This window comes from Trematosphaeria pertusa (assembly GCF_010094035.1).
Source record: "Trematosphaeria pertusa strain CBS 122368 unplaced genomic scaffold BU26scaffold_9, whole genome shotgun sequence".
Taxonomy (NCBI): domain Eukaryota; kingdom Fungi; phylum Ascomycota; class Dothideomycetes; order Pleosporales; family Trematosphaeriaceae; genus Trematosphaeria; species Trematosphaeria pertusa.
The window spans coordinates 1334519-1349779 of record NW_022987220.1 but is presented as its reverse complement, the minus strand read 5'-3'; the positions used below and the strand labels follow the sequence as shown (position 1 = coordinate 1349779).

The 15261-nt window shown below is 55.0% G+C and overlaps 7 protein-coding genes across 7 annotated transcripts; 4 read left to right on the top strand and 3 right to left on the bottom strand.

Annotated features, from left to right (window-relative positions):
• Positions 1–214: 214 nt before the first annotated feature.
• On the top strand, positions 215–1809 carry BU26DRAFT_430237 (DUF1593-domain-containing protein; the record flags this gene model as incomplete). Its single annotated transcript, XM_033823866.1, has 2 exons — positions 215–520; positions 586–1809. 2 exons carry the CDS (start codon positions 215–217, stop codon positions 1807–1809), a joined length of 1530 nt encoding a protein of 509 aa, XP_033682530.1.
• Positions 1810–1897: 88 nt separating this feature from the next.
• On the bottom strand, positions 1898–2592 carry BU26DRAFT_349076 (uncharacterized protein). Its single transcript, XM_033822427.1, has one exon. It carries the CDS (start codon positions 2463–2465, stop codon positions 1986–1988), a length of 480 nt encoding a protein of 159 aa, XP_033682529.1. The 5' UTR covers positions 2466–2592; the 3' UTR covers positions 1898–1985.
• On the top strand, positions 2593–3287 carry BU26DRAFT_349144 (uncharacterized protein). The gene has a single exon (XM_033822429.1). The coding sequence runs from the start codon at positions 2720–2722 to the stop codon at positions 3251–3253; it is 534 nt and encodes a 177-aa protein (XP_033682528.1). The 5' UTR covers positions 2593–2719; the 3' UTR covers positions 3254–3287.
• A 1023-nt stretch (positions 3288–4310) lies between these two features.
• Positions 4311–4908, bottom strand: BU26DRAFT_506749 (uncharacterized protein; the record flags this gene model as incomplete). Its single annotated transcript, XM_033826948.1, has 3 exons — positions 4311–4617; positions 4666–4740; positions 4802–4908. 3 exons carry the CDS (start codon positions 4906–4908, stop codon positions 4311–4313), a joined length of 489 nt encoding a protein of 162 aa, XP_033682527.1.
• A 729-nt stretch (positions 4909–5637) lies between these two features.
• On the top strand, positions 5638–6640 carry BU26DRAFT_349194 (uncharacterized protein). Its single transcript, XM_033822430.1, has 3 exons — positions 5638–5969; positions 6015–6227; positions 6284–6640. Exons 2-3 carry the CDS (start codon positions 6027–6029, stop codon positions 6590–6592), a joined length of 510 nt encoding a protein of 169 aa, XP_033682526.1. The 5' UTR covers positions 5638–5969; positions 6015–6026; the 3' UTR covers positions 6593–6640.
• Positions 6641–7235: 595 nt separating this feature from the next.
• BU26DRAFT_506748 (uncharacterized protein) lies at positions 7236–9081 on the top strand (the record flags this gene model as incomplete). Its single annotated transcript, XM_033826947.1, has 3 exons — positions 7236–7530; positions 7583–8981; positions 9036–9081. The coding sequence occupies 3 exons, from the start codon at positions 7236–7238 to the stop codon at positions 9079–9081; spliced, it is 1740 nt and encodes a 579-aa protein (XP_033682525.1).
• A 4657-nt stretch (positions 9082–13738) lies between these two features.
• BU26DRAFT_487115 (RNA polymerase II subunit A C-terminal domain phosphatase SSU72) lies at positions 13739–15243 on the bottom strand. The gene is made up of 3 exons (XM_033825933.1): positions 15126–15243; positions 14661–14946; positions 13739–14614 (listed from the first exon to the last, which is right to left on the bottom strand). The coding sequence occupies exons 2-3, from the start codon at positions 14861–14863 to the stop codon at positions 13957–13959; spliced, it is 861 nt and encodes a 286-aa protein (XP_033682524.1). The 5' UTR covers positions 14864–14946; positions 15126–15243; the 3' UTR covers positions 13739–13956.
• Positions 15244–15261: the final 18 nt, after the last annotated feature.

Genomic DNA, 15261 nt, shown 5'->3' with positions numbered 1-15261 from the left:
CGTGCCTAACCACCCCGCTTTCGTCTCACCTCACCGCCCCCTCATTTTGGGACGGAACCACTTGCATGCACAAGGCTAATCTTCGGTCTCCTGATTGTACCACTGCGTGCTACCAACTCGTCCAACCTCCTCTCAACAACATGAAAACACCAATTCATCCTCTCTCCCCGCCCCCTCTCTGCCCCTCTTACCCTGCAACACTCGTCCCGTGAACATGGCGACCTCCAAGCTGCAAACTTTCACAAGCAAACCCCGCATCTTCATCCTGTCCGACATATCGAACGAGCCGGATGACGCGGAGTCGCTATGTCGGTACCTTCTCTATGCGAACCAGTTCGAGACGGAGGGACTGGTGGCGTGCACGAGCACGTGGATGAAGAATCGGGTGTGCCCGCAGGATATGGAGAAGATTGTTGATGCGTATGCGGGCGCGGTCGACAATCTGAATCAGCATGTGCATCCGGACTGGCAGTATCCGAGTGCGGAGCATTTGAGGGGTTTGATTAGGAAGGGAGCCGAGGTATGCGAGTTACAAGCCTGGAGGACGGGGATCACGTGGCACTAGCGATGCTAACAATATTGTAGGTCTACGGTATGGCAGCCGTCGGCGACGACATCCCCCTCTCCCCCGGCGGCGAACTCCTCTACTCGCGAATCTTGGCGCCCTCCGCCCAACCCCTCTGGATCCTCTGCTGGGGTGGAACAAACGTGCTAGCCTCCGTCCTCTACGCTATCGACAGCAAGTTCACGCCCGAGGACTCCCAGCGTCTGCTCTCCCGCATCCGGGTCTACGCCATATCCGACCAGGACGACACAGGCGCCTGGATCCGCAACAGCTTCCCGGATATCTTCTACATCACGTCCGTGCACGGCTGGAACCAGTACGGGATGGCGGCCTGGACGGGAATCTCAGGGGAGAAGTACTACGGGTTCGACCAGGGCGGGCCCGACTTCAGCAAGATGGAGAAACAGTGGCTTAAGGAGAATGTGCAGATTGGCCCGTTGGGGAAGGCCTATCCGGACTATATGTTTATTCCAGAGGGCGATACTCCGACCTTCTTGTACTTGATCCAGAATGGGCTGGGTGTGCCCGAGAGTCCGGAGTATGGAGGTTGGGGTGGGAGGTATGCGAGGACCGATGTTAGTGATAAGGGCCTGAACAGCAATCATTACAGCGATGCAGTGGATCGAGTCAAGGGCATGGATGGACGGATTCACACGAGCAATCACGCGACTATCTGGCGCTGGAGGGATGCGTTTCAGAACGACTTCGCCGCACGCATACAGTGGACGATGACAACCGACTTCGGCAAAGCGAATCACCACCCCGTGATCAACATCAACGACTCCGCAGGCCTGCAGGCGCTGAGGGTGGAGGCCGAAGCAGGGTCCAGTATCGTCCTAGATGCGAGCAAGACGTACGATCCGGACAAGGGCGATAAGTTGACGTTCAAGTGGTGGCACTACCGGGAGCCCTCCGCGACGCAGTGGTGGGTCGACGCCGAAGTTGCCGAACTGTCCGTCAAGCCACTCGACAACGAGAACCGCAAAGTCGAAGTCACGCTTCCGCCACCCGAGAAGTGCGCGGTAGAGCTGATGAGCCGGCAGCCGGTCGAGAGGGGCCAGTTGCTGCACTTGATCCTGGAGGTTACGGATAGCGGTAGCCCGCCGTTGACGACGTACAGGAGGGTGTTGATTCAGGCGACGAACAAGGAGTTGAAGGGTGGGGGCAAGGCGGCGGAGGCGATTGGCGAGGTGATGAAGGCCGAGGCTGAGAGGGAGGCTTGTCCGCTGTTGGACGGGTCGTAGACTAGAGTTTGAGGAGCACTGGAGGTGGGTATAGTCTATCATTTTTTTCAATCCGCAAAACCGCCCCCGAGGCACCTCAGCACCTCACGCGGAGTCTATCCTGCTACCGTATCAATCCCTCTCCCTCCTCCAGCCCCTCATACGAAGCCAGGGCGCCCCTCTCCCCCATCCCCCCTTCAAACCCCGTACCACTTCCTCGCCGCCCTCACCATCCCGAAGAACTCCGGGACTCCCGCCCCCTCTTCCTCCTCCAACACACCCCCCTCAAGCCCCTCCTCCACAAACGCCTTAATCCCCTCCCAAACCCCCACATTCTCCTTGCCCTTGCCCTCCAGCCACGCCCGAAACGCCTCTCCATCCGCCTCCCCGTTTCCGGGGAGCCACTTCTTCACCTCGTCGCTCTCGGCCTGGTTCTTCCACGCCCACGCCTCGAGGCAGTCCATCGTGTCGAAGAACGCCCATGCCAGCTGCGGGCTGCCGCGCAAGATGCCTTCGAAGGCGAGGAGGAGCGCACGTGCCCAGGTGTGCAGGGGCTTGGTGATGCTGCTGTGGTCTTGGGCGTGGGCTTGGGCGAGCGTGCGGGATGCGTAGGCGGCGAAGAAGGCGGCCTTGCGGTCGAGGTCCGCGGCGGGGATGAAGTTCGTGAGGAGTGGCATTGTGGATGTGCTGTTGGCGGCGAGTGGGCTTCGAATAGCGTTGGGAATGTGTGCGGTGCAGATGCGTGTGTGGTAGTGTGTCTGCGGTGCGGTTTCGTGGAGGTGACTTGCGGGAGAGTGAGGATTTCAGCGGGAGATTTGAATTTGGGAAATTTGGCGCGGTGTGAGCCGCGGTGCTTTCACTTCACTGAGGCAGCAGGGGCTCATTTCGCTTCAGATTTGCTGCTCTCTGCGTCTTTACTCTTCTGCTCTAGATGAACCTTCATTTTAGAGAGGTAAGCCACTGCGTCTTCCTCTTTCTCTTCACTACCTACATCTACACCTCTTCACAGCCGGCGGATTGGAATATGGCAGCGACGCTCGAGAAGCAAGCCCAGAACTACGACCACTACATCGTCAAACTCCAAGAGTCACGGGACCAGAACCTCGCCCAAATGTTCCGCGAGTTCTCGCTGAGACGGCCACGTACACAGGACGACTACCTCTCTTTCAACGATCTCGCCCAAGCAACCAGTCGGCACCTCCAGAATTTCCACAGCCTCGTAGTGGCGTACTCCGCCAACAGGAACGCTTGGAAGATGAGTTCAGAAGAATTCGAGAGACGTCTGCGGGACATGCAGCAGAACCTCTTTACAAGCCGAGCAGAGGTCCACCGCCTCAATCAAAGTGCTGCCATCCTGCAAAAATACTTGGACGTGGCAGAGCAAAGCGCGAGCGACCTACTCGCCCGATATAATATCGACACTCGCCGGATGCTGGGAATTATCAAGGAGCAGAATCAGATGTGAGCATTCCGATCAGCACACGTCTGCTGTGATGAAGCACATCAGGGCTTCAGATACACGCTCCGCTCGTCTAAGAATATAAACCCCTAACCATCCTCTTTCGTCTTCGCTCACACACGTGAGAGGCGCTCTGGAGCATTTCATCGATTCCAATCAGCGTACGCATAGGACGGCGAAGTACATCAAGACTATATCTGCACGACTCAAAGACCTCTGGAACTAAATCGATACCGAGGTGCCCAGCACCAACACTACATTGCATCAAGTCACATAAAGCATACGAAGTGCAGGGGTGCAACAGCGAATACCATTAGAACAGCACCAAATTGTACCTAGACACAACCAGTGCCCAGCTCCAAATCCTTCTCTGCTCACAGCTTCCCTGAAAAAGAACATCCGAAGAGGAAGACAAGAACCCTGAGTTCATTCCTCTCTAGTCATCATGCATTACTCTACTCTACTCCTAAGTATCGATGAGAAATCCAAAAGTACAGACATTGTGACAGCGCAGCCGAAAATATCACGCCCGCCATCCTTCTAACCAAGGAACCCATCCATCCATAAACTAATTAGGTACAGTACAGCCGAAATATAGGTCGTCGACCGAGAGAACAAAGTCGCAGCGTGCAGCGAACAGTCGTGTAATTCGCCGAAGCATCGCCAGCAACTCTGTCGCGCGTCGGTGTGCGGGGTATGTAGAAAGGAAACGCCTGGGTATCTCGAATGGTGGTGGGTAGGATGGTAGATTCCCAAGCCTGCTGTTATGCCGGAGGCTTCGTGATCTCTTTTTGAACCCGCTTTTTGGTGTCCTGGTGCAAATGAAGCAAGGCCGGCTGATGCAGAGTATAACAAACGAAACCGCCTGGTGAGAGGTGTTCGAGCCGGTATTAGGAGGTAGACCGGAGGAGGAGGAGGGAGTGCACAGAGCAGTCGGTCGAGGTGGAGAAGGGCTGCTCGTGCCGTGGGTGTCGGGTATGCAGGGTATTATGCGGCGGCAGAAGTACAGCCAAAAGAGGTGTAACGATTTCTAACGCCGAGAATGCGCCGGGCGCCGTTTCGTCTATACGTTTTGCTCCCCGCGGGGAGCATGTCGTGGTTGGGGAAGCAGGGTATTGAGTTCATGTCCGTTGTTGACGCTGTTATCTTCACCGCCGCGATGCGGGGGATAACCGAGAAGGAAGTCCAGGAGATCTCGGAGAATGCCACGGTCCGCACCGGTGTACGCAGCCCTGGTGCCGACGCTGAGGACGATACCCAAGTCTACGGCGAGCGGGCCCCAGACGTGCAGAGAGGTCGGCTCGAAGCGCAAGTACGAGGCGAAGAAACCTAGTACGACAAAGATAGCGACCAAGTGCCCCAGAGCGTAGCTACCATTGGTCAGAATGAGCAGCGATGGTAGGGCTATGGTGACTTACATGGCATGGCCGTTAGCATTGTACAGTGAGATGGCGAAAAGAAGGGCTGTGAAGCAGGTCCATACGCCGAGGCAACTGCAGCATTATGTCAGCATCGTCTGCACAGATGCCTGGCGGTTGAATGTTGAGCTCTCACACGTTGCGGATCATAGCCATGGGGACGCCAGCGATAGTGTGGATAGCTTCAGCGTTGCCCAGCATCAGGCCGAGTACAAGGATGAAGATTGCCGCAATGAGCATCATTGTGAAGCTAATGAGCTTTAGAGCTCCTTGCACCCTCATGTTGTAGGTGGTGTAACGGAGGTACCGAATTTTCCGCTGCGGATTCGTTCGATGGACCTCGCAGCGCGCAGCGGGGGGTAGATAATCGTGGGGTTCGCGCTGGTGTGACTTGACTCTCGAAATCGGCCAGGTCGAGAAACAGTTTGAAAGGCGGAAGGGCAGGTGGGCGACACGGTCTTGCTGGAGTCTCGCAGTGCAGCGAATTATGATTTCTGCGCGGCGACACGTCGAAATCAACAGAGGCGGTGGAGATGAGGGTCGAAGATAACGAGCGTATGGGGCGGAGGGCAGGTATATATACCAGTGCTCTGAGTCGAAGCCGCGAGTTCGCACAGACGTCGACATGCAACGGTGTTGCGCTAAATGGAGGACAGGCTCGAGCTTTATGAGGACCTACAGACGACATTGGTTGGCTCCTAACATACTGGCCCACCTTCCGTAACCCGCTCGTTCGCCACGCCACCCTGGCAGGTTGGAGTCGGCCAAGTATGCCTTGCGGAAATGTTTACCACCCACTGCCGGATTACGTTGTGCCAGAGCAATACCTATTGGTCTTGGGCTGGAGAGCAAGCCACTGTCAGCAAAAATACATCGTATGCGTACATGCCCAACGGAGACGTTGCACCGAGTGTTTGGCGGACCTATAGAAGGCTGGGTTGGTGGAGGAGGACTGCAGATGCCCAAACGTGATGAATGCCCGCGTGCGCCGATCCATCCGTGGGTCAAACATGAAGTCTTGTCTCTATGAACAAGTCCATTGTCATACTGTCGCCGATGCTGGAGGAGCGCATCCGTCCGCGGTGCTGAGCTGGTGTCACTCAACGTGGCGTCGTGTATGACCTATTCGCGCGGATCTCTTGGCGGTTCCTCGTCCCTCAACAGCAAGCTGAAGGCACACAGGGCACAGCCTCCCAACCCCACAGCCTCCTTCATGGTATAAAGCCGTGCGGTGGTTTCGATGCTGGAAGTAGGCTTCATTTTCTGAATGATATCAAAAGATCTTTCCGAGCACGTTAATAGAGGTGAGACGGCGCCGAGAGAACGGTGTTCTTGCTTACTTTGAGAAGGGTCATCACGTCATGGAGACTGATCGAGGAACCTCCCACTCCAAAATATCCGACACCGAGCCCTGCCAGGATGCAAAACACTGTTATCATCGAAAGATATGCGATGCCGTATGTGGCTGTGGAGTATGGATCTGTAGCCTTGCGATGAGCGGGACCTATCTGGGTCTACAAGTCGAACCCAGCATAAACGCCGCCTTCAGACGATGGCAGAACGTAAGTAATCTGAGAATGCAGTGTACGCCAGGCATATGCTAATAGATGGTGAGCAGATGGTCGCTGCGCGACAGACTGATCCCCAACGCTCCGTTCTCTTCGGGGGATTTGTGTTTTCGACGGTCGGATACGCTATCTCATGCATAGCGTTATATCGAAGGGCTCCGAATGTCGTAGTGGCGATAGTGATGCCTTGTATATTGTTGGTTCTCTTGGAAGGGTGGTGGAATTACCTTAGGGTAACACCTGCGGAAAGGGTCCTCGTTATAATGCCAACGGTGGTAGATGTCGGTATGACTTGGGTCCTTCTGTGCGGGGCGGCGAGGCTGAGGAATCTCTCCTCAAAGCCAGGCTTCTGTGTGTAACGAGCAAATTGCGGATGCGTAATCCAGGAGAGACAGGGCCGATTACCAGGCAGAGGTCAGGAAGAGATGAAGAGCTCTGAGCTTGTATACGTTGAATTAAAACCCGGGCGGGCATGTTACGTTGATATAAAGATGTACAGAATCGCGAGAACGTTCATGTCGAACATTCGAGTGTAAACCTTCCTAGATGCAGATTCAAATCAGCAGGTGTGTGTATGGTAGAAAAAAGATATGATTACTTACCTTTTCTATCTCTGGCCTGGGTCTGCGTACGGGGTATTGTGCTGCGCCGAGCATAGTGGTACACAGGTGACTCGCTATGCCTGCGCCACGCTGGGGCTGGAGCCGGCAAGAGCGGAGCTGCCTGCATCGCCGGCCTGCATCATCGTCTTGGTGTTTATCGACCACCATTGTCACCTCAGGCACCGCAGGCTCCGACACGGACGATCCCAAAGACCAGATTGACCACTGATGCACACCTCGCAAAGCATTTCCTCAGAGGTGGGTCTTCTTCTGCAGGCCCTCCCGCGGCGGAAGCGTTTTCTGATCGTCTAGGACTTCTCATGGGTGGCAGCTAACCCGAACGTCAGTGCAGCATCGCAATTCTTCTAGAAGCGGACCGTGACCTCGATCTCTTCTCGCAATGGCACAAACGGAGAACACCGCGCTCCGGCGAATATTCACCCAAGGGAAGGGACTGTGGGTGCTGTTCTGGTTGTTGCGAGAGACCATACCCACCGTATGGCCATGGGGCTGGATCTCCTTCCTCTCCTTGTCATCGTACAGAGAGCAGAAATTGCTACCAATCCCGTGCGGGACGATCTGGTTGCTGGTGGCGGGATTGTCCATGGTAGCTGTAGCACTTGGGTGGGGATATTTACAGCACACGCGTGAAATCGCTCAGCTGAAACGAGGCTCTGGCGACCTAGATGGATCTCGTAAGTTCCTGTGCCGCGATATCGCAGAAAGTTGGAAGCTCACTCCGGGTAGAAAAATACTATGCCGGTTCTTCGGCAACGTGTCGGAATCGTCTCACCGAACGAACCGTCCCGGAACCCAGATCCCCTGCTGAGGAGCATACTCCATGCCCTAGACTGAATGTCGAAGAGCAAGATCAAGCGCCCAAGCCGCCAATCCATAGCCATAATACGCAGTCTGAAAAGGCCACTGACGAGCATACTCCGCGCTGCGAATCGAGCGACGAGGAGCATATAACACGCTCCGAGCCGGCTCCTAACGAGCACACACCGTGCATGGCATCAACTGTCAATAGTGATTTGTCTCAGCCTAGAGCTACCGTCGATGACGACATTCCGCGCCCCGAATCAACTACCGACCAGCACTCACCAAACTCCGAATCCACCGTCGATGAACACATCACACATAAGAAAAAGAAGGCAGATTGGCTGGCTGGAAAGAAAGAAGCCAAGAAGAAGTTAAAAGAGCAGAAAAGAAGCCAAACGGCGGACGAGCATAAGAATGTAGAGGCGGAGAGACCCCAGCACGGGACTAGGCGCGGGCAAGAGGTACGGGGAGCCGGTAGAGGCCGCCAGGGGCAAAGGAATCGAGGGACTTACCCAACCCGCCGTCGTTCTGACATGCCCTCCATTCTGAACGCAACGTCAAGCCACATAGTCATAAACCACAACCATCTATCGCCAATGCCAAGCACGTACCGATCAGCGCCTTCGGCACTATGCCACTTTCTCAATGAGCCTCGGCCAACGTGGGGTAACGGACAGTACGGCATACCTCCTATGACTTCAGATTATCATGCGGAATATCTTCGGTTTGATTGGCCTTATTTGCCTTCTTCTCACCACCCAAATCCCATCGAGTCGCTCCTGGGCACTCCAGTCCCGCGAGATACCTACCGGATGCAACCTTTTCGGCCACTGGGAATTGGCCAGGATTATCCGTCATCGCCTCCAATATCTCAGTCGAGCTGGACGCCATGGACGCCATCACCAGCTGAACGAGCCTTGGTGAATGCGGCGAACCGAACAGACATACGAGCACAAGCGTCTCCGGTGAAGCGGCCTGGATATCCCATGATTGGTGGGCTTGGCCAAATATCTTCGCCATCGCCTAGTCTCTCTCAGCCTTCTTCTAGTCATCTAGTTCCGTCAGAGGCCGCTCCCTCCAGTGCCAAAGAACAGCGAGAAGAGGCAATGGGCCACCTGGAAGATGGTGAGGCGAAGGTCAGATCCGAAGAAGGCGATTGTACGCCGAAGGCCGTGGCAAAGAGCATTAACCAATGCGACGCCGTTCCAGAGGTCCCGGAATTAGAGCAGAATGCTCTTGCAGACAGCCCCTCCGCTGACTGCGTGCCGATCAACTATGAATCCGCCCCGGAAAAGGGCTACAACCTTCCGCGTTCGAGGACCTGGTAAGTACCTTTCTTCCCTATGAATGAACGGAAGAGACGCTGATGCCTTCCCAGGTCTTATCTTTCAGAAGACTCCGATGACGGGCGCAGTCTAACCTAGAAGACGTGGTGACGCGTTGCGAGGGGACGACGAGGCGTAAGCCCGAAGCGTTCCTCCAAGGCTTTTGGATGGATTCCGGTATAAGATTCCCAACAATGGGCGTTCTTTCTTCATGGAGGATTTTGTCGTATTAGTTCGGTCGGGCGATTCTTCCTGGAACGATGGGTTGGCTACAGCCAGCAGAGGCGCACGGCGTTCTTGTTTTGTTTCCTTGAGCAATACGAAGGGAGAGGTTACGAACATATGAAGAACAAGGGCGGGCAACCCTAGGTTATATGACAAGTGGTCTGACGGCACTCGCGGAGGCTTGTCCCTAAATGTGGAGCTTACTAACGAAGGCCAAAGGCTTGGCGCCACTCCTTGCGTGTCGGGCACGCGATAACGGTTAGCGTGTTCCACAACGACACCCCGTTCCAGGGTTTGCTCTTCAAATCACAATCAACCTCTAAAATGATGCTCGCGCACCTCTGAGTTCTGAAGAGTTCTTCAGAAAAGCTTGTATCCAAGATCGGCCAAGTAGACCAGATCTCTCGGCTGAACACGGGCCCACGTCATAGCGCTGGCACAGCACTACTGGCTCAGCATAAGTCAACCATAATTCGGCGGCCAAATATTCCCGAAGAATACCGTATCTGGACTGCGCCCGGATGCTTATTATGCCGGTGCCGACTTCACGAGCTGCAGCCATCCGAAAGGGCACGCCCGCCCTACGGATTGAAACCAATCGGGAATCACGAGGCGCACCACTATACAGAGGCTCGAAAGATGGCGCCTATCTAGTCATTGAGCTCATATGTCCAAGTGAGATGGGATATCTAAATCATAGAAGAGGTTAAGCTCGCCGAGAGTACTTCGTATGTGCCAAGCCACCGACGGGCAAAGTACTGTTTCGCCATCTCATGAATTGACTAAGCGGACAGGCACATATCTCCTCGCATCAAGAGCTCGAAATAGCGGCGCTTCGCAACCCCTCTCCTTTCCCATACCGTCGTTCGCCTGCCTGGATATATAAGCCTTACTTCCATCCTCTCCCCCCTCACGCCTAACACTCAGAGCCGGACATATTTATGGACTGGTTTATTCTAAAAACTCTCTAAGCGAAGGAATATGGTTCGCCGGTGGGTAGCAGGTCGTTATTAAAAGAGGTTAGCAAAACATCCGATGTTTTGAGTGGGGGAGAGAGAAAACTTTGCATGGGCCGACGTACGTGAGCGATGGGCGCAGAAAGGTTCCAGAGACAGGTCGGCATGAAGTCGATCGTGTGCGGTTTTTTAGACCCTTTCGAGCATCCGCCGCTCGGGTTTCTGAACGCGATCTTTCATGGTCGCTGACTGTGACAGCTTTTTAGGACAATGCCTAACAGAACAGCCATGAGTACGCGCTCTCGTAATTTTAGTCTAGGCCAAGAAGGGGGTGTGTAAAGAAGAAAGGAATAGGGAGACGAGGGAGTGGTTTATATACTTCACGTGCGATCTCGGCATGAGGAAATCCGCACGCTCATGAGGTACTCTAACACGCTCGGAAGAGCCACATCAGCTTACGCATCAACCTTCCGGATTGCCTTACGCCTCACTTTTCTATATAAACCTCCCTCTCCGCTCTTCCCTCTCTCTCCTTACTTCCACACCTCTCCATCCTTGGACTAAAACAGTCACGACTATTCGCGAATGGGAATCTGCTGCTTCTCCAAAAGATTAAAAGCAGGAGTAGTATTCGTCACGGCGGTGGACCCGCTTCTCCCAAAAGCCTTGCTCAAGCAACCAATGCGTCTTCGAACAAACCCATGTGTGACGGCTCGGTCCAGGGCACGAAACACCCTTGGCGGGAATTTCATGCGCACAGCATTCAGCACGCCTCAAGCGTGATTCATTCACGTTGCTGGGTGGGCTATAAAACCCCCTCAATTTCCTCCTTTACCTTTCCTCTCCACAGCAGACATCTCTTTATGGGACTAAAACAATGCCAAAGCGACCAAATGTTCTGGCCGGGTCGTTCCGCCCCAGCATGTGCACTCCAAAACCTATCGAAATACTCGGACATGGAGTTCTCTTCCGGGCAGCTGGGTCCAAAAAGAGCTAAGGGAGGTCGTGATGCGTCGGACGAAAAGTCGTTCACACGTCCATTATGGAGAACGCGAGAGACTCATGTCCACTCCAAAACCCGTCGAAGGCCTCGAGCATGGAGTTCTCTTCCGGGCAGCTGGGTCCAAAAAAGCTAAGAGAGGGGGTGATGTGCTGGTCGAAAAGCCATGGCACATAATGCATGATGGAGAAAGCAAGACCTCGCCTCCTTCACGCGCTTTTACTCATGCTCTTCTCTACCCGAGTATATAAACCCCTCCCTTCTCTCTTCCCTTCCTCCTTCACATCTTGGGAACTGCACTCATCCTGGGACTAAAAGTCTCCACCTCAAGATCTATGGTTGCCGTGCATCTACCCGGTTCCACGGGCATTTCTTCTAAAACTAAAGACGGCTGGAATATGGAGTCCTCGTGGCGGAAGAGTAGCTCTAAAAGCTTGAGCGAGTCTTTGCATGGCCTGGACGAAAAGCGGGCCGACATGCCAGCTATGAGCGACGAGAGTAGAGAAGAACGTCCGCCGCACAAGGTCTTCACTCCAGATGTTTATATAAACCCCTCTCCGCCTTCGCTCTGGCTCTTCTTCTCCACATCTCCGCAGGGCGGCCCAAGGGACTAAAAAGGACGATCGCCGACGTTATGGCTGCGGAACGTCTGCCCCTCCAAACCCAAAAGCCAGACACATCCGTCGATAGACTTCTCCTGCGCCAGAAGAAGCCGCTCCAAAACGCCCATCGCTTGTCCATATGCGCCGACCAAAACCCACCAGTACTAGCACACATTGGCTACGAGAGAAGAATGTCCGTCTGTCCATCATACAAGCCCTCTACTCCTGTGGGCGGGCTATATAAACCCCTTCTCTACATCTCCCCAGCGCCACCTCAGCCTAAAAGAATAGCATCCACCTGCATGCCATTTGCGCGCCGGCCATGCCGGCCCCATCTCCTTGAAAAATCAACTAGTGCAATCTGATGGCCGTCGCCTGCGGTGAAGACGTGCATCGAAAAGAGAACGGTAGAAAATGATGGGCTGGACCACCCAGGCAAAAGCCGTCTATTACATCTCTTACGGAAAGCCGCGAGAGAAGCTCAACACAAGAGCAAGGCTAAAACCAGAAGAGGACTTGAATCATGGCAGCGTCGCTTCCTCGTCCCATCCCATCCCACCTCTTCAAGCGCTCGTGTATAAAACCCAATTTTCTCACGCTCTCGTCGTTCTTCTTTCTCTCTACACCACGCCTCTGCTCTAGGACACTAAAAAAAGCGAAAAGAACTACTCATGGTGCCGTGCGCTTCCCCGCTCCAGCGCATTCCGCTCAGAAATCGGATTTCTCAAGAACAATGGGGTGTTCCCGGCGAGAAAAACGGAGCGCAATACCGCGATGTGGGGGTCGAAAAGCGTGGACGGACAACACCATGAGGAGACGAATGGAGAGAAAGTGCACCTCTCCCACCGCGCACCAAAATGTCGATATCGCCCTTAAAATGGAGCGAGTCCTTCCTTTCCAACCATCTCGGAGCGCCACTGGCGCTATAAAACCCGGACACTCTTCACTATCCTCTGATTCCCACAACTCCCGGCATCTAAGCTGGACTAAAAGCGTGAATTGCATCAGCGATGGCGTTCCCGCCGCTTCAAAACGCATACGCGAAGGGCCTATGTGCGTTCCGTTCCCGCCGCGCCAAAACCCATGCAACGATGTCCGTCCCGTTCCTCTCTGCTCGTCTCAAAGAACTACAAGACAACACAAAATCAACGCCGTGGCCGTTGTATTTAAAACTCTATCAATGGCGACTATGGGCAAGGTCGTGGGAAGAGCGCGAGGCTGGCTGCAGACTCACATGCAACAGACAAATGGAGGAGAGAGCGAACGAACTGCACTGCGCGATGATACTCATCACCACCTTCCCTTCCCTCTCTTCCCTCTCTTCTCGCTTACCGCCCTCCCCTCCTCTCCGCTCATATAAATACTCCCTCCAGCACTCCTCCCTCCCTTCACTTCTCACCTCACGCACCCCGCCAGAGCATCCATTGCACTAAAAGAACGATGCAAGCAAAGAATGGCGCTGCTGTTCGTCTAAAACTCAGTTTAGTCCTTCTAATGCCTGCTCCTCGGACGGTGCTTCCAAAGGGAGAAATAAAACAGGAGTACCAACCCGTGATGCCGTGTGCGCCACCTCCCGGGGACTAAAAACCGCGAAATGGGGAACACATGCGTGCGCACTAGGGAGAGGGAGGCGGAGGCGAAGCGGGGACCTAGACAAAACGAAAAGCATGCGAATGTCGTCGATGCGGCCATGGGGTAGGGGAAGGGCGGGGAGCCTATCCCGTCGGTCTCTCCTACCCCAATCAATAAGTCTTCGTCGGCAATGGTATAGAGTCATGTGCTCTGCCTGTAGAAGCCTATTTCCTTTGTTCTTCAACACAGACTTATCGAGAAGGGGGACGGCAACGGCGATGTCACGGTCACACATAAACACTATGAAGTCTCTGATAAGAAATGGGAGAACCACTGCCGGCGCCGGGGGCACGACGTATGGGTATATGCCAGTCACGTGCGGGACAGTCGGGTGCGGTGATGTTGATATTGCAGAAGCGGTTTGTAAGCCGACCGGGACACTGGAAGTGATGGCTTGGCCGCCGCTTGTAGAGTAGAACATGATATTCCAAGACTGGACTCGTAGCGGTCCCGAAGTGATGATTCCTGTTGCGCCTTGCTAATTCTGGGTATCAAAGTGACCTATGACTGTGAAGAAAATCAGTCAAACCTACGCCATGCCGTGACACGAAACAGTTCGTTAGAACCACGCCAAACTCCACAGGGCAGGGAGATTCGGCCACCTCTCCTGCCAGGCCGCCAGAATCTCCGGCACGCGCTCGTCGAAGCCTTGTCGGGCTGAGCCGCCGCCTCGGCCCCAGCCATTGTCGCCATGGATTTCCCTCTCTTTGCCGGCGGCTTCGTTCAAGCTGAGGGCCAGATCGAGGATGGCTTTACCGCCAACGAGCGCCTCTTCGTGGTTGTCGCGGATATCCACGTTGAAGACATGGACAGGCCGGTTCAATCTCCCTCCCTTGTTGTGGAGGTCGTCCAGGACGGCGTCGAAGCACCGCTCCTCGCACGTAATGATAACGTCAACAACGCCGGACTCAGTTCCCGGTGCACCCTTGTCCTCGGCATGATCGAGCCTCGGCTTGCCTGGTATCCAATCTTGAAACCTCTCCGGATATGACTTGATCTGGAGGTTGCGACCGAGCATGTTGAGCAGGCCGTTCGCCGTGTACAGCTGGGTATTCTGCTGGGCCAGCTCCTCGTGAATGGCGCGGTAGGTGGTGCTGTTGAAGTGATAGACGTTCGGGCGGTCGACGCTGGGTCCCGGTAGACGGACTAGGGAGCCGGTACCAAAGGAGACGGTGGGGAGGTTCGCTGAGGCGAGCTGCAGATGTGCCTCCATGGACCTAGCGGGTCAGCTTGCGGGGCTGGAAGGTGCAAAATTTGACATACCGATTCTGGTTGCTCGCACACACAGTGCAGAACTTCAGCTTGAAATGGTCGCTCGGGACGACTTCCGTCGGAGGGCCGGAGTGGTCGCTTGTGCCGTCCATGCCCATCGGTTGCGGCTCCATGGGGGGCGGTGGAGGTGGTGGGGGAGCGGGCGTGGGCTGCTGTTGCTGGGCCCTTGACCTAAGCCGCGGATCGGCCGACATGGTGAAAGAGGGTATCACGAAGGCGGGGTGAGACAGGAGCGCCGACGCCTGCTGTGAGCGTCTCCACGCCCGGTCTGTAGAATCTTCACCACGGTCAGCAGCGGCTCCTCGCTTGGCACGTATCAAGGCAGCAGGATTTGGGCGAGCGGGTCAGAATTTTCAGTGCGTAATGTTAGATGTCCTCACGAACAATAGGACAGCTCCAATAAAGGTGTTCATCATCTCGCGGGCTGGCGTGGGCAACGCGGAGGCAGCAACTTACTCGGTACGGCAGCAGTGAGCTATTAAGGAGCTCGTCGGATTCGGGTGGTGAGAGAAGGGGTCACGAGAGCAGCGATGACACCGGGTATATGGTTGTTTGTTCGAGGATGGAGGCGAGCAGGAGCGAGCGATGGGCA